Raw genomic sequence first — 24,610 nt, 5'->3', positions numbered from 1 at the left:
TAGCATAAACAGGAGGATACGAACTCTGAGGATGCAGATGGTCAGGACTGGGACTTCCTCCAGGCTTGATGGAGAGGAGCAGAATTGACCAAACTAGCATCCCAAAGAACTCTGTTGCTACAGAGGTCACTAGAAAGTTCTATGGGAAAGACTGGGTGAAACAACCAAACAGGTGTCTTTACTTTGGGTCTTCCCAGAGCCCAGGTCTGCTCAGATACACTGTGAATATTTAAGATGAGGACACAGCATGCAGCATTTCCTGAACTTGGTCACTCATGGCAACCTTCGTCTGGGAGATTTTATCAGTAGCTCATGGGGCTAGTGCTTCATAGAACCCAATTTTGGAAAATGCCTGGCAAAGTTTCCCATGCTGCCCACTTCTGCTCCGCAGTGCAAACCCTCCTAGACTCTCCAGCGGCACCTGCACCTTCCTGCCTCCACGTGCTGCCTTCTGCAGTACTTGCCCCGAAGGCCCTTTATCTGCCCTCCCTTTCCGTATTCTGTCACTCAGCCATGTCTGACTCTCTGCAACCCGATGGACTGTATGTAGCCCACCAGGCTCCTCTGTCCATGGTCTGTCTTTAGTCCCATCTGCTCCACCAAGCTTTCTATAAGCCTCCAGGGGACTCAACTGCTTGCTGCTTTAGCCTCTGAAAATGGACTGTAGTTGACTTGGGTTATTTCTTTGCATCCTGGAAGCATAGCCCAGGGCTAGGCAAGTAGTACTCCAGGAGTTTGATTAGTTAAGGCCCTGCCAGGTGTGCAGAGTAGCTATACATGTGGGCAGGTGTCAGCCTCACCTCCAGTTGAGCAGGTGTAAAGCAGCCAATCGGGAAAGAAATTTCTCCACTTCTAGAACTTCACTCCCTTCCTCTGCAGCTTACTGTGTGGGGAGCATGGACCAGAGGGGAGGGAACCGGCTGAACTGTTTACAAGTTTTCTTCCTCTGAAGGGAAACCAGGGGCATTTTCTTATTTAATTATTAATGCCCCGAATCAGATAGTGCCCGCTGTGTTAACCTCTGTCACTCTGAATGGAGTCAGCCTAACAACCACCAAGGCAGGGTTGATTTTCCCTCAGCATCTCATAAGCATATGTCTTTGGGATCTGTCCTCAGAGAGAGAGCCTGGGGAAGCCCCATTAAAGTTAATGGCGATGAGTTGCCCCATGTGGGGACAGCTCCTTTGTGGCTGCTCTTCACTCCACCTCAGTGAAGTGGCTGAGACAAGTAGAAACACATTTTCTCAAATCAGATCCCAAAAGGAGCTGACTGGCAACAGCCTACGACTCGACCTGAGTTTCAAAGCATTCATGGACACGTCGGAAAGATGAAGTCAACATGCTGGCAAAGACCTCACGGCAAGATGGGAGGCGATGAGCGCTGGACCGTGTGGCCAGGCTGTAAGCTAGATGAGTGTAGCGTGCCTGGCATGCTGTAGGTGCCAAGCCATGCAGAGGGGAGGGTGCCTGGGCGTGGATGGTGTTTGGAGGTGCAGAACTGAGGGAGAAGAGCATTGAGGGCAGGGGAGCTGTGTGAGCAAGGCTCAGCGGTGAAGGAAAAACCGAAAGTGAGACTGGTGTGACCTGGGGAGGAGGGAAGGGTGGCAAGGTTGAATCTTTTAGACTGGCCATGTTCAAAGAAAAAGCCTGAGGGCTGAGGGGGTCCTAGAGGGGTCAACTCTTGTACCCGCAGGCTGGCATCTTTCCCCACAACCACACCACCACAGAGGCAGACTTGGCCTCAGACGGGGAACTTTGTGAATACTGGTGACGGGCTGTTCAAGGCTTGGGTGTCAGTCCTGGGGAGCACCCTCTGCTCTGTAGCCTTGACACACTCTGATAACTGAGGAGTGCAGTGTCAGACCCCGCTGGCTGGCCGTGTCCTGTGCTCCCGTATCCGCTTCTGCCTCCTGCCTGCTTCTCCAAACACCTGTTACCCTCTCTGTGCCCTGGTGTCCAGGTATCTCAGTGGGAATCAGGCAAACTGTCCTGTCCAGGTTTGACTCAGAGGGAAAGGTTTTCACAAAGATTTAAACAAATCTCCTCAATTATAGCCACGATCCAAGTTACCTCCATTTGCCAGCCCTCTCCCGCCAGCATGGATCAAAAGCAGCCAGAGAAGTCTCCACTAGTCCAGGTGGCCTCACCCTGTGATATTCTAAGCTTCATAAATTTGAAGATGCATCTGGGGGTGGGGGTAGGGCAGGGTCGGGTCGGGGGAGGTCCTCTCAGAAAAACGCTCAAGATTACAGCATGGGCCTGGCTCAGATGGTAAAGAATCTGCCTGCAATTCAGGAAACCGAGGTTCGAGGTTGGGAAGATCCCCTGGAGAAGGGAATGGCTACTCACTCCAGGATGCTTGCTTGGAGAATTCCATGGACAGAGGAGCCTGGCAGGCTACAGTCCAATGGGTTCCAAAAACACAACTGAGCAACTAACACACAGGATCAGCCAAAGTAATGAGACAGGGACTTCTCTGGTGGTCCAGTGGCTAAGACGCTGACCTCCCAATGCAGGGGGCCCAGGTTTGATCCCCGGTCAGGGAACTAGATCCCACATGCCTACAACAAAGATCGAAGGTCCCTCGTGCTGCAGCTAAGACCTGCTGCTGCTGCTGCTAAGTTGCTTCAGTCGTGTCCGGCTCTGAGCCAAACAAATAAATAAATATTTTTTTAAAAAAGCCACAACAGAGTAAGGAGACAAGGCCATGGAGAGAATCAAGGCCAGGCATCTCCGCCTGGCGGTCAGACTTTGTGAGCCTTTCTGTGTGTCCTTTGTTTCTGTATCTGATGCCTGATCAGCCCGATCTGCACCTGGAAGAAGATGCCCATCCCCCAAACTCAATGCCCGTCTGGGGCGGTTCCTTCTCTTCCCAAAGGGGAAGGTCTCACCTTCTCTGGGAGGAGAATGCGTTGAAATGCCCGGCAGCCCTAGCACTGTGGGGCTCAGGGAGTGCGGAGTCAGTCTCTCCAGGCACTGATGGAGTTGGCAGGGTGAGCTGGTGGGGGAGTGAGGAGTGGCTGCGGCTGGTGACTGCTGGACACTGCGAATTGTGCAGAATCGCTTTTCTCTTTAGGTTAGCCGATTTTCAGAATCCATTTACCCAGATTATCTGCAGATCTCAAACAGAGAGAAAAGCCTCATTAATCATCAATTGGACCCCCATGGTTACATAGAATTTGTGACAATTTGTTTATCTTTGAAGGAGCTGCTAAGAAAGAGTTTAACAGGCAAAGTGTTGAGGCAGGGGAGGAGAGAGTTTAACCTTTCACGAAGGCAGAAGCTCCATTTGGCTTCCCTCTGAGTACAGCCTGGGGGTGTGTGCAGCATCCCCGCTACTCTTCACTGCCCCCAAGAAGGCTGAGCGCTTCCTTGTCGGTAAACTCTGGGCCAACAGACTAGAAATCCTCAAGCATTTCAAGCCTGGGGACCCCTTTTCAATGTCAAAATATTTTCTATACCCTCCCTGCCCCCAGTTATTAGAAGCTGCCTTGTTTTTTTTTTTTTTTCTCAGTATGGCTGATTGAGAATAAAAGCTCCTCTGAATTTGGTAAAGCTTTTAAGCAAATCACAATCACATCTATGAACACATGAAATATAGCGCTGTCTCTCTGAGTTACAGTATTCTTTCAGTCTGTAGCTGACGTTGGAGCACGAATGGATTGCAGGTCCCCTGGAGGTAGCTCTGGGGCCCCCTGCATCCCAACTAGGATGAGAACACTCGGCCAGTTCTCTAAGGCTATAGAACCATGGAGTCCTGGACAGGAGGGAGCCTTGGAGGTCATTTCAGCTATTCCTACCCATTTTAATGGTTCTCTGCCTCTATGAGGAGCCCTCTGATAGGGAATCCTCAGTTCCAGGGACCCCAGGGGGTTGGCAGCTGTGTAGGCCCACTTAACACCTGTCTTAGGCTGTCACTTCAGGGGCTGGGATCAACTCTACAAGCTGCTTCCTCAAACCTCTTACCAGGCTGTCCAAGCCCTTCACCTGCCGGTGGGTATGATGTGCAGAGACATATCACCCTGGGTGTCAGTAGGTGATAGCCCATGGGAGCAAGAGAAGCAAGGGCCAGCCTTCTGGGCAACTTGTTTGACCAGAGCTGCCAAGAAGGATTTTCTCAGCTTCGCTGTCCCCAGGGCCACACCAGATATCTTTCTTCTCTGTCTTCACTGAAGGAAAGAGTTGAGAGAGGAAGTGAATGGGCAAAGCATAACAAAGATGAGGGACTTCCCTGGCAGTCCAGTGGATAGGATTCCCCACTCCCATTGCAGGGGGTATAGGTTCCATCCCCAGTCAGGGAACTAGGTTCTTGCATGCTGCACAGGGCGGCCAAAAAAAAAAAAAGTTGAGGGAGAAGGGACAGCGGAGGGTGCTGCTTTTAAGGCAGTATATCAGAGTTTCTTGGTCCAAGGATGGACTCAGGGGCTTCAGGACACCCTGAAATCACAGCCAAATGGTGTGCATATGGGCATATTTCAGGGGAGAAGTTCTGTAACTTTCACTAGATTCTAAAAGCAGTCCATGAACCAAAAAACTTTGAGAAGCTCTGACCAGAAATTTAACGTTTCCCTGACTCAGGCTTCCCACTACCCAGTTACTCAGAACTGGTGAAGTGTTACCGTGTTAGTCGAAGCCTGCAAGTGTGAAATATCAGATGCTCGTTACATGATGATGATGCAGAACTTTGCAGCTTAGCGAACCTCTTCCGCCACTTCATGTAAGGCGTCTTGGTGCCAAACAGATGCCTGGGAAGATGATGTGATTAATGACACCACTCTCTTTGTTCTTCCTTGCAGGGCCCAGGATGGTGCTCTCAGCAGCAGGACTCATTGTTGGCTCCCTCCTGCAAATCGTCCTCTCCCTGAACCCTGAGGACCCCAACGTGTGCAGCCACTGGGAGAGGTAAGATGTGGCTCTTGGACGGCCAGGCACTCCCTGGGGGCTTCACCCTGGTCTTGGCACTGCTGGCAAGCCATCCACCAAGGGCCTGCAGTCCAGCTGGGGACATAGCACGATCCTGAAAGGCAGGCCAAACCCATATAGATTCTGTCCAAGACTATGGGGGTGGGGATGAGGGTGGGGGCGCTGAGTGACAGGCAATGTAAATGAGGCAGCCTGGTAGCTGACACTTTCTTTCCTGAATTCGCACTTCCAGCCACTTTACAGATGAGGAAAAAGAGTTCCAGAGGGGTTCAGTGACCACCCCTATAAAGATGAGGAGAAGGGACTGTGGTCCAGAGGTTCTGTTCTCCAAGGCTGCGGTGCCTTCCTGGTCTCCCAGGACTGGCAGCACTGCAGCAGCTCACCGTGTGGGGCGGCCAGCAGCCTGCTTCGAGGAGCCTGGGGGTGTGGGCTGACCAGGGAAGGGCAGCTACATTCTGGCTGTGGCACTAGGTCCGGGGGAACAGGCCAGGGCCCTGCAGAGGACCTGACTTTGAAGCACAAGGTGAAAGTATTGATTTTGGTGAGCAGAAAGACAGTGACCAGAGACCCAATCAGGAAAAACCGAATTAAACCCTGGAATTGATTGGCCACGCTGACCAGGATGACTCTGCCACTTAGATGTTAATAAATCAAATGAATAAAATTAAGATGGGGACCCGATGGGGGAAGCGGGTGGTAGAGGAGGGCTGGTGAGTGGGGGAGGGGATCATGCTCCATGCCCGTGAGGGTGAATGTCCCAGCCCCACGGCAGGGAGTGTCCCCTCACCCGGGGACCTGGAGAGACTGGCTGAGGAGGCGGAGGGATGCTGTTGCCTCCAGTGACCAGGTTGAGCCTGAAGTGGAAAGGCTGGAATGGAAGTGGGCTGCTGCTTTTTGGGGAAGTGGGAAGAACAGTGATGCGATCAGTGATGAGATCTTGGTTCACGCCCATCTGGAGTTTTCCATCTGTTAGCCCTGTGATTTTCAGATGTCTCTGAACCAGTCCCAGACTACCTCTGTCTCTCTGAAATCGGGGGCAGAATTACTCCTGCCTCACAGGCTTGTTGGATGATCAGGGTACCAGTTTCCTGAAAGGGCTTTGAGGACCGTGAAGCTCAATTATTGTCTTTTCTTGTTGAGGACTCAGCTCTGCAGGGACAGTTAACATAGATCCTGCTGCACATCAGGCCCCCTGAAGAGCAGGTGAAAAGCAGAGTTTCGTGGGTCCTCTCTGCCCAGACTCTGATCCCCTAGGTCTGGGGCGGAGCCTATGCAGATACCGTTTTATAAGCTTTCCATGTGACTCTGAGGGGATTCCAGGCCCTTTACCCCTCCCAGTTTGGGGGAATGTAAACCTTTTTTTTCCCCAGTAGGTGAGGGAGAAAGCAGGTGACTTCCACATTAGTCTTTGGTTTGCAGACTTCAGTCTCAGCAGCCCTGTCTCATCCACCTTTCCCAGCTGGGATACCATTGCTTCCTGCTGATGTCTGTGCTGTATCCTAGCTTCTGGGAGGCCTCCTTCCTATCTGCTCACCTCTGCCTTCCCAGTGCCTCTGATGGCTCCTCCAGGAAGCCTTCCCTGATGGCAGGGGCCACCCTGACTTTCCTCTTCTCTGAGCGCCATGTGTACCAGTGGGTCAGTTCAAACTTAAACCAAACTCTCTACTTTTCTAAATCTGCCCAACATGAACTCCTTTGGAATGTGAAAATATTCTGATCCAAACCTGCACTGAGCAGGCATTATGGGCTGTTTGGGCGATCAGCTGAATTACTGCTTTGACGGATGAATGAGGAGAGACTCCAGCAGCTAAAAGGAGGTCAAGGGGTTCTCCAGCCCCAAGGCGGGAGACTGTGCAGTGAGGCTCATGTCACCAGACACCCCTTCCTTCTTGGTTCTTCCAGTTGAGCTCCACTGCCAGCTGTGCACGGATGAGTCTAGTCTGTGTCATTCCAGAAACACACCCTGTTCCCCAGAGACCACTTAGGGAGAATTTCCCAGATGGATTAGTGCTTCTGGCAGGCTCCTCCTCAATTATGCCCCTCCACTATAAAACCCAGCCAAAAGACCTCCTCTGGCTAGTAAAGCTCAGCTCTACAAGATTAATCTGGCCCCTCATTAGCATGTTGGCAAATGAGCATGTTAAACCACCCAGCCATGAAACCAGGGGCACACACTTCACCCGGAAACTTGGAGTTGGTTCAAGGTCTGGTTGTCTGACTTTCTCGGTGTAGGGCCCCCCCGGCAGAGCCGGATCTGTCCCCCATGACACTCTCCCCACCGCCTCTGTTGAGCTGATGCCCTTTCTCGGAGCACCCACTGTTCTTATCTGTGCTGGGAGGGACACCTGATCCCCTGGGTGGGGAGTCTGGTCAGTGTGTGGGTCTTGCTCCCCATTCCCTACTGTGGTCAGGGAGGAACTATCTCTCAGTGCCCGGCAAGGAGGTGAGTCACTGCCAGTCGTATAATGATGATGGCCAGCATCTATTAGGCACTGATGGTATACCCATTAAGCTGTGTAATATCTTTTGTTGAGCATTTTACCTGTGTCATCTTGCTTTACCTTCCCACCACCCTGAGAGATGCTATCATTGCCTCCCATAATCCTCGTGGTAACTGTATGAAGTCCCTGGTAATATTTATCGTCAGTTTACAGGTGTGGAAATGGAGGCTTATGCTAGTTAGGTATCATATCTAAGGATGTAGTGCTAACAAGTGACAGAGTTGAAACTTGACCCAGAGCCCCTGTGGCCTTATCCATTTGTTCTCCTGCCCCCAAGACTCAGTAGAGATGCAGGAGCCCAGGGTCATAGACTTTCAGAGCTGGAAGGGGCTTGGGGATGTCAGGAGCAGATGACGAGCTCAGTTTCTCCAAGCTGAATTACTGCTTTGATGGATGAATGAGGAGAGACTCCTCGTGGAGGGAAACAGGTCCGGGTCATTTCCGCATAGACGTGCTTCTGACGCATATCTCTAAGGTGCTGGTATAGCAGCTCGGCAGGGGCCTCCTAACATCCTCTGTGTGGCAGAGACAGAATTTCCCACCACCCTGAGTCCGTGTGCATCGCTGACAGCTCCTGGCTTCCTCTTCCTGAGCTAGAGACCTTTGACATTTCTGGTGGCAGCGAGCCTGCTGGGGATCCACTTGGGAGGGGGCTGGCCTGCCCCAGCCCTCCTCTCTCAAGTAAACTGACAGTTTCCTCAGGCAAAGCAGACGGGCTTTTATAGCCTGGACCTGGCCATCTGGCCCAAGTCAGTGAGCCTTCTGGGGGAAAGCGCTGAATAATACCAACTGACACAAAATTAATTCCTGAACTCTCAGCTGAGGTCCTCTCCCCTCCTGCACAGAAAGTGTGATCTTCACTTTCCACCCCCGTGTGACTGCTTTCCTATAGCATTCCTACCAGTGCAGGCAGGTAGAAAGGCTTATTTTGGTAAAGCTGAGAGCTGCTTGCCAGTGGCTTCTACCCACTGGTCCAGTTTACAGCTAATAGGCAGGTAACAAGATGCCACTTTGATCAGGAGGTCTGGGGGCGTGGCCTCAATGCATGCCCAGCTATACTAGAGCTATAATAGAGCAAAGGGTACCTGCGTGACCTTGAGGAAGTCACTTAACCACTCTGATGCTCTGTTTCGTCGTTTGTAAAGTGAGGCTAACAACGCCACTACCTACCTTACAAGATGAAGATTAAGAGGGCTTAAAACACTTAACATAGGACATTCAAATATGAGCAGTTACTGGTACCAGCTATGTGACCTGGGCAAGCCACCTCTAAGCCTTTGTTTCTTCATCTATAAAATGTGACCACTTATTTCATAATGTTGCAGCAAAGATCAGCTTCCATACATGCACTTTGAAAACCATAAAGATCTGAACAAGCAGAAAGTATTTTAAAACTTGCTGGCTTTGGGCCTTCCAGAACCAAGTAGAATAAATGCAAACTTTATTCATTCTCTTTTAAATGAAAAATGAATTCAAACTTCAGAAGATGAGCTGAAAAGATGAGCTTCAAAAGACAGTAAGGGGTGTGTCCTGCATCTTACCTGGGGTCAAGAAGGTTTGAAACCCGAGAGTACCCAGGGCAGGAGGAGAATGGAGTCAGGCAGGGGAGGTTGGAGCCCTTGACACTTGGCTGTGGGTCCTGGCTCCCCTGGGAAGGGAGACCCCATCCTGAATATCAGCTCCATCTCCCAAGAACTGACCACAGCTTCCATCTCCTGTCTGGTTCTCAGCTATGCCGTGACCGTCCAAGAATCATACGCACACCCCTTTGATCAGATCTACTACACGCGCTGCACAGACATCCTCAACTGGTTCAAGTGTACCAGACACAGGTGAGTACCTCTCTCAGGTAGTAGGTAGAGGGTGGGTGAGGGAAGGGAGAGGCAACCCTCAGGCTCACCTTCCTACAAGTTAGTGAAAAGCCCTCCTAGCAGATGGAGTCAGTGCCCCCCTGATACCCCTTGGTACCCCCTCCTGCTATTCACCCAAGAGGCGCTGCTGGGGGCTTCTTTGTAGTCAGAGCAGCTCATGGGCAGGGCAGGTGGAAAGTGCTCGAGAATGATTACCCTAGGGGGGCATCCCTCACTCAATAACAGATGGGGAGTTAGTGGAAGAATATCTCAGCTTCCTTACCCCTAGGGCAGAGGGGCCAACTCTGAGGCCTGTTCTTAAAAGATTCATGGTCCTCAGGGGGATGGAACCCCAGGCGCCTATAGCAGTGAGCTGCTCAAAAGCACACCCTGAATGTCTGCCTTTACTTCCCTGTCTCATTTTTCCATGCTCTTCCCAGTGCTTCCTGGGATCACCTCCTAGATAAACTGCTTGCTTTAGAATCCTTGTCTCAGGGTCTGCTCCTGGGGGAAAGCTAACCTCAGAGGGCTCCTGTTGGAGCAGATGTTGTCCCATACAGGGGACTGGGCTTGGAGAACAGAGTGAAGGCTAGAGTCCAGAACCTCTTGGCGCCTTAGCCAGGCTGCCCATGGGAAGAGCTCCATCTGAATGATTGCACATGGGAATCCTGCTCTCTTGTCTGCAGCCCTCCTGGAAATTATGCTGTGCTCTCATGGCACTGGGGAGGGAAAAGAGGAAGGAAGAGAGAATGTGTTTTGATGGACGACCCCGGGCAAGTCATTCTATTTTGGGATTCCCTGTGTACTCATCAAATACGTAATGACCCTTGCCCTACATGGCTTCCCTGGTGACTCAGATGGTAAAGAATTCACTTGCAATGCAGGAGACCTGGATTTGATCCCTGAGTCAGGAAGATCCCCTGGAGAAGGAATTGGCTACCCACTCTAGTATTCTTGCCTGGAGAATCCCATGGACAGAGGAGCCTGATGGGTCCTTACATATTTGAAGAGTACACAGGGAATCCCCAAACAATGACTTGCCTAGGGTCATCCAACAAAACATGTTCTCTCTTCCTTCCTCTTTTCTCTCCCTAGTTGCCATGGGGTTGCAAATAGTTGGACAAGACTGAGCGACTAACACTTTAATACTTGCCCTCCATACCTGTAGGGTCCAGTGAGGTCAGGGATGTAAAAATAGTTTGAACAAAGCAGGGGAAAGTGGAGAAAACTGAGGGGTTAGTTATAGGCAAGATAGCTTTGTTACTTAAGGGAGTGATAATTCAGCAGATGAAGAGTCAGTGAGAAAGAGGATGCCTGGTAGGCCCGTTTCCTAGTTGTTGGGCATCTGTGTTGCCTCCAGATTTCTTTTGCTCCCTCCTTGTGGGCCTGGTTGCTCTTTGATGTTCTGTAGGAATCATGTTGGGAAGAAACATGGATAGGGAAACTTGCTCCATGCTGAAAAGCCAAAGTCCTCATTTTCTTTGGGGGTTTTGCTAGTAACTTGCTGTGAAACATTGAACATAGATTTAATAGCTGCTTTAAAATCCTTGTCTGCTAATTTTAACATCTGGGCCATCTGAGAGTTGGTCTTCATTGACTGCCTTTTCTTTTATAAAGGTACAATTTTCTAGTTTCTTTATGTGTCTAGTAATTTTGAACTGTATTCTGGGCATTACAAACAAAAGAGACTGAATTCTCTTATGTTCTCTTATATTGTTTCTGGTTGGTTGTTTTAGCAGCTAACTCAATTTCCAAACTCTGAAAGTTCAATATTTTCAGGCTTTTCTGGACCGTTTGTAACCTGCCCTCCTCACATGCAATTCAGGGCCAGAATTTTGGGCAGAATTTTTTACAAAGAATATGGGACTTCCTCTTCGTGGTTCTCTCCTTTCTAGGGTTTTCTTTGTCACTTTCTAGTTACTGGGTTCACCCTCACCTTGTCCTGTGATTCTTCAAACCAGTAAGGCAGTGTGTCCTCTGTCTGAATTTTAGCCACCTGGAATGTTGTTGCCTGGGACCTGCCCCTGGGCTCATCTTGTCCCGTGTCATTCCCTTCTTCCAAGTGTCTACTTCCCTCCAATATCTGCCTTTCTTCTCTCTCTAGTGCTGTTTAGGTAGGTTGTCCCCTCCACCCCCAGACTGCACAGTTGTTTGCAGGAAGGTGGGTCTCATAGGAGCTACTCAGCCATTACTGCATCCCCTTCACCTCCCCTAATTTGCTGAGGTAGCTGCCTGTCGCCCTGGTCAAAGGCAGAGGCAGAAAGAGAAGTCCTGCTCCCTCTCTGACTCTGTCAAGCCCTGTGCCAGAGCCAGGTTTGCTCTGAGGAGTGGCTTTGTTGGGTACTTGGAGGCTGGAGCTGCCGTCCATCACCAGTGGGGAAGGGTGAGTGAACGGCTGCTTATTAAAATAGGCTGCATTTCTGGAACATGAATTATTTTGCTAAATTATTGAGTTGCTTTGCCGCTTTCCTGATGCCCTGGAGTGTGCATGCTGACAGCTGCGCCATCAGTCTCCTTCAGTGTGGGATGGCTTGTTTGAACACAGCATCCATCTGATAGCAGCCTGGCCTCTGGCCCCTTCTGTCTCCTATTTGCCACCACAGCACCGGGAGTCAGCAAAGATGGGCAAGCAAGAAGCAGGGGGGAACCTCTCTCCTGGGAGGCTTTAATGATGCTGAGACCGCCTCTCCACTGGAAGGGCTTGGGGATAACCCTGTTTGGTGGGAGGCGTGGGCTGCATGACCTCTGAGTCAACCCTGAGTCATTCTTTATCTGGGAGGCTTATACAACTCCTGAGATTGCCGGGAGCTGCCTTCCTGTGCCGGGGAAGTAGCTTTGCTTGGAGTCTGGCTTACCTTCCATTATGGGCTTTTGACAAAGTAGAATGACCTTAGTTTACGACATTCCCAAATATCACGGACTTCCCTGGAGTCCCACACTGTCATTTGTCATAAAGTGAGCGCTGTAAGGACTGGGAGGGCCGGCCTAGCCCATACTGTCGGATTCCCTGCCCAAGTTAGCCTGACCCTCCATGTTACAGAATAGGGATATCTCCAGTGATGGGGCCCTGCTACTCTGCCCCCGAGCAGGGGTCCCCAGGGCTGGCTCTCCTGGGGTGCTGGTGGAGAAGTAAAAGAGCTCTGGCTTCAAGTCCCAAGGACTTGGGTTGACTCTAACTTTGACCTTGGGAAGTTATTTCCTCTCTCTGGTCTTTAATAACCACTTCATATCTCCTCCATTTTGACCTTGTGTGTGAGGAAGGGGCTTTGCCTGTCTACCCAAATTTGACTCCCTCTTTAAGGACTCCCTGGTGGCTCAGTTAGTAAAGAATTTGCCTGTAATGCAGGAGATCCGGGTTTGATCCCCAGGTCAGGAAGGTCCCCTGGAGAAGGAAATGGCTACCCACGCCAATATTCTTGCCTGGAGAATCCCATGGACAGAGGAGCCTGAGGGGCTACAGTCCATGGGGACACGACTGAGTGACTAACACTTTCACCTTAGGACTCAGTCCTCACACCATCCCTTCCCTTGTCTTACTGCTCCACAATGGCAATCCCATAAGCTTCGCAAGCCACCCAGTAGGAACTGGCTCAGGGCTCAGTTCCCACTGGGTTAAACCCAGTGGCTCTGAAATGAGAGTGACTTCTGTTTGAATCCTGGCTCTGAAACTTTTAGCTGTGTGACCTTCAGCAAGTCATTAACTTCTCACTTTTCTCAACCATAAAACAAAGGGGGAGTTTTCATAAAACAAAATAAGAAGAAAAACTCTAAGGAAGAAAAATAAATAAATAAAGGGGGGCATAATAATGCTACTGTCTCAGAGAGAGACTGGAATGAGATTTTGCCTGCGAGTATGTCTGGCACAGGGCGAAGTCTCAACAGCCATGCCAGCATCAGAACTGGAATCCAGGCCTCTGACTCCCCATCCACAGCTTCTGCTCTCTGGATCTTAGCTTCTTCTTCTGCAGAGCTGGTGTTGGTTCTGAGCCTTCCCAAGATGGCATGCAAAGCTCTTCCCCAGGCGGTGTTATTTTTGGTGTGAGGGAGATTGATCTGCTCTCTGGGACCTAGTCAGACTCAGGGGGTCCTTTGGCTGATTTGGCTTTGGTTCTCCAGTTGGATGGACCAATCCCCAAGGAGCCATCAGCAGTCATGGTTGGGATGGTGGCAGTTGGCATAGAAACTCTCAGGGCCCAGCTCCTGTCCAGGTCACCCCATGGGCTGCTCCAGCCCTGAGTCTGGATGTTTTCAGGAGAAGCCTCCAGTTATCATCTACAATGTAACCCCCATAGTATCTTCTACAGCCCTTCTAAACATCACTCTGAAGGGACTGGGGAAAAATCAGCAGGTGTAGCAAACACTGCTGAGTCGGTAATACATTCTGCCTCATGATGGCCCGGATCTCACCATTGATTTTTCTTTATTGTGTTCCTTCATAGTCGAAGCTGCCATGCATTTTAAAGTCATTATTGAATGGCATCCTTGATATAGCTTAACACAAATATCATTCTAACAGGAGTGATTGATTTTCAATACTTTCAAGTGGCTTTCTCTCCTGTGCCTTAGGATCAGTTATAAGACGGCATATCGGCGTGGGCTGCGAACGATGTACCGGCGAAGATCCCAGTGCTGTCCTGGCTACTATGAGAATGGAGACTTCTGCATACGTACGTGGGGGTGGAAGTGGGGAGGGGCGGGCAGGGGGACCAAGGAGAGGGAGGTAGGGCTGTCTTCTAGGCCCTGGGCAGTGACCTGAGGGCTCCAGAAGTCCTTGTCTGCTGCCAGCTCTGGGGGAATAATGGGTCTGGTGCAAACACCTTAGCACAAATTTGTCTATCAGATCAGCCTCCTAAGAGGGTGGATATAAGCACATCAGTTCTAGGCTTTGACAGGGTCAGGAGAGTAGTGAACTCTTCTGGAGTGGGTGCCTGAGGAACAATGGGGAAGAAGTGCTGAGGGCTGGCACAGAGCGGGTGCTCAAGGAGGAAAGAAGAGGTGAGTGGATCAATGGATGGAGGGGGAGAGAGATGCGAGGATGGATGGACGGCCGGATGGAAGAGAGGAAGCAGGGAAGGTGAAATCCTTGGATGGCAAGAATAAGATTGAAAGATGCTGGTTCCAGTAATTGGGGGGATTTCCAAAAAGGCCTGGGAAACACTGAAGTTCATGAAAGATACCTGTCAATTCTTCCCTTCTTTGTCTACAGAAAACTGAAGCCTCGATATCCCCAGGGAGATGAGGGCTGGGTTTCTGGCAGCTGCAGGCCCGTGGGTAGAGGGCACTGTCATGCAGTAGGGAACACCCAGGAGCCTGCAGATCTGGGTTCTGGGTTTGGTCTCAGCCTCACACCATGTGGCTTTGGGCAAGTCACTCAACCTCTCTGGAAGAATGATTGTAGGGCCCTGTGGTCAGGCTCTCGGGGACTCTTTCCTACTCACCTCTGAAGGAGAGTGGTCAGAAAAGCTAGGAGCTCCCTGTTTAATGGCTGAGAGAAGAATCTAGCCCCAGAGCTTCTGCCTCTTAATTTGGAGAGTGAGTTTCCTTGTTAGTATTCTCCTTGCGTTTTGAGAGGGTAAACCAGGTTAGTACCAGACAGAGAATTTGGGCAGAGTGGGCGTATTGATGTCGGGAATGAAATGACAATTTTCCCCTACTGATGTTACATCTCCCCTAATGCTGAAGAAACTCGATCCTAATTGCATTACAGGAATGAATGAAAAATACTGTCACAAATAGGTTCAATAATGATGGTTTCCCAGCAAAAGTACAAAGATACTCACCCAAAGCAAACCCCAAAATGTTGCTTTCCAGGAGCAGGCCAGAGGACTGGGCTGGAACAAGGCCTAGGTCGACACTGCACTTGCAAGACGGCCATTGAGGGGACCCAGGTGTGGAGTTGAGATCAGGACCAAGACTTTACTGCTGCTGCTCTGTCTGCTCAAAGCAGAGCAAGAGTCAGGTGTGGAGTGGGACACCGGACTCATTAAGCCTGAGCAGGATGGATGTGAGTGGCCCGCTGGCGCTCAGGGCACAGTGACATTATAAAGGAATTTTGGTCATCATCAAGGGCTCCAGGAATGGATGAGCACATCGCCTTTCTAATTTCCATTAGTGGATGTCAGTAAAGCTCTTGGAAGATGAAGATGGGGCAGAAGCAGAGTGTCCTGATTGCACAGGCTCAGCCTTGCTGACCAGGAAGGGCAGCTTATAGCCTCCCACCTTCTCCTTATGTAACAGCCAGTGGTTACCTGCTGAGTCAGTGCTACAGGCCTGACACGTCCAGGAAGCCAAGCTAGAAAAGCCGCTTTCAGGTCTGGAGGCTTTTCCTAGGAGGGCACCACAGAGTTTCAGCAGTGAGGTGGGGTATTGTGCGTGCTGGGTGATGGCTCCGAGGGGCAAAAGTCACACAGCCTGAGTGTGCATCTCAGCTCTGCCACTCCCAGCATCTTCTTCTTTATCCTCCTTATCACTGTCTTCAGGCTACACACCCATGTCAGGCACCATTCCGATCACTTTGCATACATTGAGGCATCAGCTCCTCACAACAGCCCTCTGGGGTCGCTACCCTTAGTTCTCCCATTTTACAGATGGAGGAACTGAGTCACAGAGCCGTTAAGTAACATGGCCAAGATCACACAGCTAGAAAGTGATAGGATTTGAATCTAGGCTGTCTGGCTCGAGGCTTCTCTGAGCCACTCCAGACGTGCTGCTTCTTTTCAGGAATTAAGATGGCCCCTCTCAGAACCTCAGTTTCCACTCACACAAAATGGGAATAGTAATACGTTCACCACCAGGCGCAGCACAGGGTGGGGCTTAATATGTGTCACCTCCCCACTTCCTGGTTTTGGGTCTTAACATTTTTGTGAGTCTTGACCTTTAATTTCTCAGAAGTCCACTGATCCTCTCACTGGGCAAAAGCATATCATAGATAAAGCTATGTGCACAAACTCTTTGCCCACAATTTCAGTGAGTTCAGGGATTCCCTTGAGACCTTTATGGGGTCCTCTGGACCATAGTGAAGAGTTTCTTCCATATGCTTGTGTTTATCCACTCCACTTATGTTTGTTGCTTCCTATTATGAAAACGCTGGGGAATGTAGACAGCAAGGAGTGATGGTTGTTGCCTTGGGGAGCCTGCAGCCTGGTGGGAGGAGGCGGTCTGGTTCAGGAATATGTGCAACAGATGCTTTGACAGGCATCTCTGGAAAGCAGGGTGTATAAAGGAGTTAAGAGGAGAGGCTGTCTTTTTAGCCACACCCACCTGTTGAGCATTAATGAGAAATCAGCTGTAGACGAGGAAGGCATCACAGAGTGTTTCAACACAGTATTTATTAAATGCCTACGTTATCCTGCCTTGCAAACATGTTAATTAATGGGGCCTGATCAAGGGAAATGGGTTTGGACTAGTGTGAAAGAGAGAAAGCTGGGGGAATTTCCTTGGTGATCCAGTAGTTAAGACGCTGTGCTCCCAATGCAGGGGGCATGGGTTCAATCCCTGGTCAGGGAACTGGATTCCACAGGCCACAATTAAGAGTTCGCATGCCTTAACTAAAGATTCCGCATGCCGCAATGAAAATCAAAGATCCCGTGTGCTGCAACTAAGACCCAGTACAGTCAAATATATAAATATAAATAAAAGTAAATATTATATAAAAAAAAAAGTGTGGAGGGTCATGGGAGTGAGGGAAGAGGTTCATGAAGCAAGTGGACCCTGAGGTGAGGTTATAAGAGTAAGTTTCTAGGGAAGAGTACAAAAATGATTGCAAACAAATATTATCTAGACAGGAAATGGGAGAATTTCACAGCCAGAAGGAAACTCTAAGATCATGGAAGTCAATCTTATCACAATACAGATGGGACAGTAAGGTCCAGAGTGAGGAAGGGACTTCTCCCAGGTTCCCAAATCACAACCGGGGCAGGGCTAGGACTTGAACCTGGGTTCACAGACTCGATCTAGATCCTTTGATGCTGCCAACTGTACCCACTTCAAGTTTATCCCTATATCTTCCTGGGGGCCAGTTTGGTGCTGGGGCACTTGTAATTTATGTGCTGATTGACAATGGTGGGATGGAGTGCAGAGAGGAATGTCCATGGAGGTGACTTTAGGATGAATGGGAAACAAGGAATGAGGAGCAGGTTACAGGGCCAAGAGTTACAAAGCACCACATTCTGGGTGGCTTAAACAGCAAGAGTGTATTGTCTGTCCATTCTGGAGTTTGTGTGTGTGTGTGAGCTGTGTGTGTGCCCAGTCGTGTCTGACTCTCTGCGACCACACAGACCGTAGCCCTCCAGGCTCCTCTGTCCATGGGATTTCCCAGGCAAGAATACTGGAGTGGGTTTCCATGCCCTCCTCTAGGGGATCTTCCCAACCCAGTGATCGAATCTGTGTCTCTTGCATCTCCTGCATTGGCAGGCGGATTCTTTACCACTTTGCTACCTGGGAAGCCTGTTCTGGAGGTTAGAAGTCCAAAATCAGGCCATCATGGTGTCCCTTCTGAGGGACCATCTGTGAGCAAAGGTCTGTTCCAGGCCTGTCTCCTAGCTTCTGGGTGTTCCTTGGCTTGTGGCTCCACAACTCTGTTCTTCGCATGACTTTCTTCTCCTTGTGCATGTCTCTAAATTTCCCCACTTAAAGGACATTAGTCATATTGGATTAGAGCACAGCCTGATGACCTCATTTTAACCTGATTACTTCTGTGAGATCCTGTCTCCAAATAAGGTCCCATTCTGTGTTGCCAGGAGTTAGGACTTCAACAGATGGATTTTAGCAGGACACGATTCAACCCATGACAGGCAGGTGTTAGCCACTACCGGGACTCTGCTCCTGCTTATTGTGATGGGAGAAAAGGGAAAGGGAACCAGCCAGTCCCCTACGGGCTTTGTCACCTTTCCACAAAGAGTGGAGGCCCCAAGGTCTGGGAACTTGTGAAAGGAAGAAATAGTAGTGAGAGGGTGCAGGGTGGGCCAGGATGCAGGGTGCTAGAAGAGAAGCGTGTAAAGCTGGGAGCACTCAGGAGCTAGAGCCTTGTAGCCCCTGAAACTCTGCTCCTCCCTCTCCACCCCTTGGAGGCCAGAAAACCTCCAAGCTCACCAAAGCCTGGGGGGAACCCATCGATGCCAGAGTCTTTGGGACCCTGTACAAGAACATCGCCTGTGCTCTGGGAAGGGGCAGGGGGATATTGACTTCCCTCCAAAACCATCTTCCTGGAGCCTGTTTCTTGGCAGGTGCTAGGACAACACTTACTTGGGAGTGACGGCCTTAGGTGATTCTGCCACCAACTTGCTGTGCAATCTTGGGCAAGTCCCTTTGCCTCTCTGCACCTACTGTGGCATAGGATGGATCGTGCCTGTGTGTGGATGGAGGAAAGATGAAACAATAAACGAGTGTCCTAGAAAGCACAATGCTTGGTACAAATGCAGGTTGGCCTATTTTTCTCCTTTTTGTACCATTTCCTCTGGCCCAGAACTGCCATCGTCATCCCAGAGCCCTTGGCAGTCCTTCTAGAACTACCTGCACCAGAGCTACCCACCCCCTCCCATTATCTACAGAGACAGCTGAATCCTGGCCATTCTTGGTTGTCCAGGTATCAAATATTTCCTGAAGATCATTGAGTACGAGCAGATTTCCTTCTTTCTCCTTTCTTGCAAGATAGGGCAGTGGGCATTTTAGGAAGCTCTGTTCTTTGAAAATATTGGCCCATATCAGACTTGATGAGCTGGGTTACGCTGCAGTAACAAACAGCACCCAAATCCCAGTGGCTTGAAACAACGAAGTTCTATGTCTTATTCACATTACATGTCCATTGAGGGCCAGCTGGGGCCTGCTCCTTGAAAACATCACCCCAGGACCCAGGCAGATGGAGCAGTCACTCTCTGTGATGTTGCTGGTTGATTTGACAGAGAGTAGAGGGCTTTGGCTGGAGAAGGCAATGGCACCCCACTCCAGTACTCTTGCCTGGAAAATCCCATGGATGGAAGAGCCTGGTGGGCTGCAGTCCATGAGGTCGTGAAGAGTCAGACATGACTGAGCGACTTCACTTTCACTTTTCACTTTCATGCATTGGAGAAGGAAATGGCAACCCACTCCAGTGTTCTTGCCTGGAGAATCCCAGGGACAGGGGAAGGCTGCCGTCTATGGTGTCGCACAGAGTCGGATACGACTGAAATGACTTAGCAGCAGCAGCAGCAGAGGGCTTTGGCATGGGCTTCCCCAGTGGCTCAGCAATAACGAATCCGCCTGCCAATGCAGGTTCAAGCCCTGGATTGGGAAGATCCCCTGGAGAAGAAAATGGCGATCCATTCCAGTGTTCTTGCCTGGAGAATCCCATGGACAGAGGAGCCTGGCGGGCTACAGTCCATAGGGTTGCAAAGAATTGGACAGGACTTAGTGACTAAACAACAGCAAAGAGGGCTCAGGCAGACCTTGGAGTCAGAGGGCCAGAGGTATTTAGTGAGTAGACTCAATGCTTATCACAGGTGCCACATAGATGCCATGGTAGTCACAATGCTTTACCGATCGCTTGATATCCTAATCTCAGAATCACCTGGAAGGTTTATTACCATGCATACCCCTGGGTCCCAGCCTCAGAGGCTCAGATTCAGAAAACTTGGAGTGAGGCTGGGGAATTTGCATTTCTAACAAGTTCCCAGGTGATGCTCATGCTGCTATAATGTGACCCACTCTTTGAAAACCACTGGTGTTAGTTATGCTAAGGCATGGTTGCTGTGCTGACCTCATCTTTTGGTAAATTGCAAAGAGCCTAGCTGGTTCTCAACAGGTGGGTCCCCTTGATATTTAGGGCTTCTCCTGATGGGAGAAGAGCATGTCTCAGAGTAGCCAGTGAGGAGGGAGTTTCTCTACACAACCCCCATGTCTCTTATCTCCCCTTGGTCAGAGTCTCCCCCAGAGGGAAGTAACCGCCCCCCCCAAACTTCCAGACTGTGTAGTGAAGCCCTTTCAGTGGCCACTGGGAAAGCCAAAGCCTCTCCCTCGCTGTGTGGATTTCATCCAGATCCAGAAGTGGAGGGATCAGCCAGAAGTTCCGGGTATGTAGCTGATGGGCTGAGCTCATTGAGGGGTGTTCAGCATACTTGGGTAACCTGGTTGAACTGTCCCCAAAAGACGGACCACCCAGGCCCAATGGGGTCAGTCTGTGTGTGGGTGACTGAAGGGGAGAGACCCACAGCAGAAGATCCAGGAGGTTGGCTGCCAGGAGGGAACCCGAGGGGTGCATAAGACTTACTCCAGTAAACTCACGGCATTTTTTAAAGCGTTTTTTTAAAGTTTTGAATATTTACTTGTTTGTTTGTTTTTGGCTGCATTGGGTCTTATTTGCAGCACGAGGGATCCTTTGTTGCAGCACACGGGCTCAGTAGCTGCGTGGGGAGGGCTTGGTTGCCCGTGGCACCAGCAAATCTTAGTTTCCCTGACCAAGGATTGAACCCGAGTCCCGTTGCTTTGGAAGGTGGATTCTTAACCACTGCACCACCAGGGAAGTCCCTCCTCATACCATTTTGGGATTTAGTTACCTCATATTTACTACTGCAGTTGTTTTGCACAGTCAGATGTCATTTACGTTGAAATTTAACTCCGGTTGACTTCTTTGCTGCCATCTCTTCTTGCCTCTCACTTCTTCCTTCTTGGTTCAGCTTCATTGTTCTTGAAGGGCCTTTTTTAGTGTTTGTTTTTTTTTTTTTCCAGAAGGGTCTATGAAGTGATTGACTCTAATGTTTTAACTTGTCTGAAGATGCCATTATTTTTGCCGTCACTCTTGTTGGGTGGTTTACTGCGGATGAAGTTCCCGGTTCTCAGTCATTTCCTTCAGTAGTCTGAGGATGTTTTTCTGTTGTGCTCTGGACTTGGTCATTGCAGTGCTCTGCGGTTTCCCTAGATTGTGTCTGGGTGTGGAGTTACTTTTATTAATACTGTTGGCTCCTCAGAGGTATGCATCTTCCTCAAGATAAAGAGTCATGTCCTTTATCAGTTCTGGAAAGTTCCCAGGCATATCTCTTCAAATATCTCCTTTCCTTCATCTTTCCGGTTCTCTCCTTTTGCAGCTCCAAAGTGTTGGACTCTATCACTGCAGCCTTTGTCTCTCCTAAGCTCTAATTTTTCATCTCTTTATCTCTCCAGGCTGTATCTTGGACATTTTCCTCCGATCCATTTGTCAAATCCTTTCATTCTGCTAATTAACCTGTTTTTTGAGGTCTTAATTCCAATGACAACATGTTTCATTTCTAGTTCCTCTTTTTTTTTTTAAGATCTGCCTGTTTCCTTCCTGTAGTGTCCTATTCTTTCATTATAAATTCTAATCCTTCTTTTATTGCTTTAATTATTTTAAACATACTCCTGTAGTCTCTTCAAATAGTTCTATCTTGAGCTATTAGTCCTATTAGATCAAGTTCTTAGAATGTCAGTTCCCCTGCTTGTGGAGATAGCTGATTCTCCCTGATCATGGGTTGTTTCCTCATATAGGTTGTAATTATTTCTTTTTTTTTTTTCTGTGAACCTTTTTGCCTTTTTTCCCTTCCTCATGTCCTGGGTTGTACAAGAGCCCCATACACTAGTTTTGCACTCACTTATTAGGCACACTAATGGTTTTCACTGACTCAAGACCAGTCTTTGCACTGATAATTTGGTTTGAGATTCCAGTGTGTGGTGAAGGCTTAGAGTCTTTTCCCCTTTTAAAAAAAAAATTGTGAAATTCACATAACATAATAAACTATTTTGAAGTATTCAATTTAACGGTATTTAGTGCTTTCACCGTGTTGTATAACCATCACTTCTATCTAGTTTCATCACTCCTGAAGAGACCCTGTACCCATTAAGCAGTCACTCCCCAGTCCCCGCTCCTGTTTTTTGTTTCTTGTGGGAGACATTTCTCCTCATCCTGAATCCCTGTTTCTTTCCTAGGCTGGTTGGGCAGCATTTTCAGGTATCCCATCCTTGGGGCTGGCAGCTCCCAAGGCCCAGTCTGCCTGTGTGGGCATTACCCACCACGCTCCCAGCCTGGGCTGAGGACTAATGGTACAGCTAGCCAGGGCTGACATTCCCCGGGCTACCTTAGCTTCAGCACCTGACCTTCTGCAACTCATAAACTCCCCCTACCCTTTCTTCACACTTAGGGATTTACCTTTCTCTTATTAGAGTTCAGGTATATATTTAAAAAATACTTTCATTATGTTTGGGAGGCATTTTCGTAGCAGGGGTGCCTACCTTAGCACTTTTGCCTTGTCTCTGAAACTGCCCCTGGTTTATAGTGAGTGGCAGAATCAGGGGCTTTATAATCGGACCCTGTGACATCTAATTCAGTGCTCTCTTGGACCGATTGCTAACTTCCAACAATGTAATAAAACAATAGTATAATCTCTGGTGGTTTACCCCACATTTCCCATACAGAGTGTCACTTGGCGTTCACAGGCTGGAGAGGTGAGTCTTACTGTTACTGCCCTTGTTACAGTGGGGCTTCTCTGGTGGCTAGTGGTAAAGAACCCACCTGCCAATGCAGGAGACACAGGTTTGATCCCTAGATTGGAAAGATCTCCTGGAGGAGGAAATGGCAACCCATTCCAGTATTATTGCCTGAGAAATCCACGGACAGAGGAGCCTGGTGGGCTACAGTCCATGGAGTTGCAAGGGTCGGACATGACTTACACACTGAACAAATGCCTGCCTGCCCTGTGCAGCAGAGGAAACTACGGCTGAGTGAGGCCACGCGACGCATCCACATGGACAAGTGCAGCCCCGGATTTGAGATCAACTTCCAATCCTGTACTTTCCCTTCCTGCAGTGGGTTTTCTCTTGGCAGGAGGGACCTATGGCCAGGAGAGGAAAGTGAGTTGAGATAAGAGGGCAGGTGGAGAGGTGTATAGGGAGAGGAAGGGACTGAGGGTAAACTGGTCTGATCTTAAAATTTTGCTAAATGGTCTGATAGGTGCCAGGATCAGGGTAGTGAGTGGGGGATGGCTGCGTGTGTGTGTGTGCATGCATGTGTGCACAGAGCTGTGGGTTCTGTCTGAAACACATAAATGCCAGGCGAAATAATTCTCTGCTGATCTCTGAGAGGCTCCCTGGGGAGTCCTGCCTGCCGCCATCACCAGAAACAGTGCTGATGTTGCTCCCTGGGGTCACCAGCACCTGGTGCTGAGCTTTGCTGCCTAGAACAGCATTCATCTTTCCATTTGTCCATCTATCTGTCAACACTTACTCGATACCTGTGTCTTGAGGGCACTCAGAGTCCTGGGAATAGAGAGATGAATAAGAAGCATGGGGTCTAGTGGGGAAAAATGGTTATGTGTGTGTGTGTGTGCATTTAACTTTCCAAAAATTCCAGCATAGTATAATCACACTGTAAAGAAGCAGGCAAAGACAGAGAGGGTGTCATCAGGCTGGTGGAGGGGAAAGAATGGCTTCACGCTGCCCCAGCAGGTCCTCGATGAGTGGCCAAAGCCAGTCCGGCCATGAGCATCTCCTGCCTCTGTGGGCTTAGAGCACTGATTTAGGATGCCTGGAGTGGCTGATTCGCACTGACCCAACTTATACAATACTGATGCCTAACCCTGCTGCCAAACAATTCAGGTGGAGGGAGAAACAAGTGCCAAAGACTTGCTATTGTTCACCTGTGATTGCTTTTCAGGCCCTCAGTAAATAACTGTTTTTTTTTTTAATTAATTTTATTTTATTTTTAAACTTTACATAATTGTATTAGTTTTGCTATTGAATGAGTAAATTCATGGTCCAGGCACCCCAAGGCCCAGCAGATTCTCTGGACACCCGTCTTGTTAGCACCTGCTTTGGGTTCCTCATTTTCTGACGCCTCGTTTTCTGACCTGGTAGTTTGGGATGTCTGGAAGCCACGTGGTAGTTGGTTCCATATGCTCATTACCCACAGCTTCTGGGTCCCCTCGGTCACTCTGTTGCACTGGGTGTGACGCTGCTGCCCCGTCCATCTCTCCCACTCAAAAGTGAGTTCCCCCAGAATAAGAATCATGTCTTCTACTCCATGAGCTACATGCAGGACCTGGCACTTAGTACTGAATAATTATTGAATGAGTGACCAACAGAGAGAATGGATGAAACAGAATTCATTATATTTCTACCCCCAATACTGAGACACCTCTTAGGAAGAAGCAAACAATTCTCTCTGGGGAATCCAAGGCCAGAGGGGGCTCAAAGAAAATTCTTTGAAGGAGGTCAGTTTCAAGCTGAGCCTGAAAGATCAGGAACTTGGGAGGAGGACAGGAGATGGGCAATGGCTAAGAGCATGAGTTTTGAAGCCTTTCGTACCGTGCTGAGACTATTTCACCGCTCTGTCTTGGTTTTCTCATCTGTAAAATG

The 24,610-nt window shown here is 49.4% G+C and overlaps 1 protein-coding gene across 1 annotated transcript in view; it reads left to right on the top strand.

Annotated features, from left to right (window-relative positions):
* MEGF11 (multiple EGF like domains 11) overlaps nucleotides 1-24,610 on the top strand; it is a 391,669-nt gene that overhangs the window by 128,004 nt on the left and 239,055 nt on the right. The window contains 3 exon segments of the mRNA XM_070377308.1: nucleotides 4,797-4,902; nucleotides 9,155-9,256; nucleotides 13,841-13,941. Coding sequence (XP_070233409.1) covers nucleotides 4,805-4,902; nucleotides 9,155-9,256; nucleotides 13,841-13,941 — 301 coding nt within the window. The 5' untranslated portion in view covers nucleotides 4,797-4,804.

The sequence above is a fragment of the Bos mutus genome, chromosome 10 (genome assembly GCF_027580195.1).
Source record: "Bos mutus isolate GX-2022 chromosome 10, NWIPB_WYAK_1.1, whole genome shotgun sequence".
Lineage (NCBI taxonomy): Eukaryota > Metazoa > Chordata > Mammalia > Artiodactyla > Bovidae > Bos > Bos mutus.
Note: the sequence above shows the minus strand (reverse complement) of the source record. Positions and strands in the feature narration are given on the sequence as shown.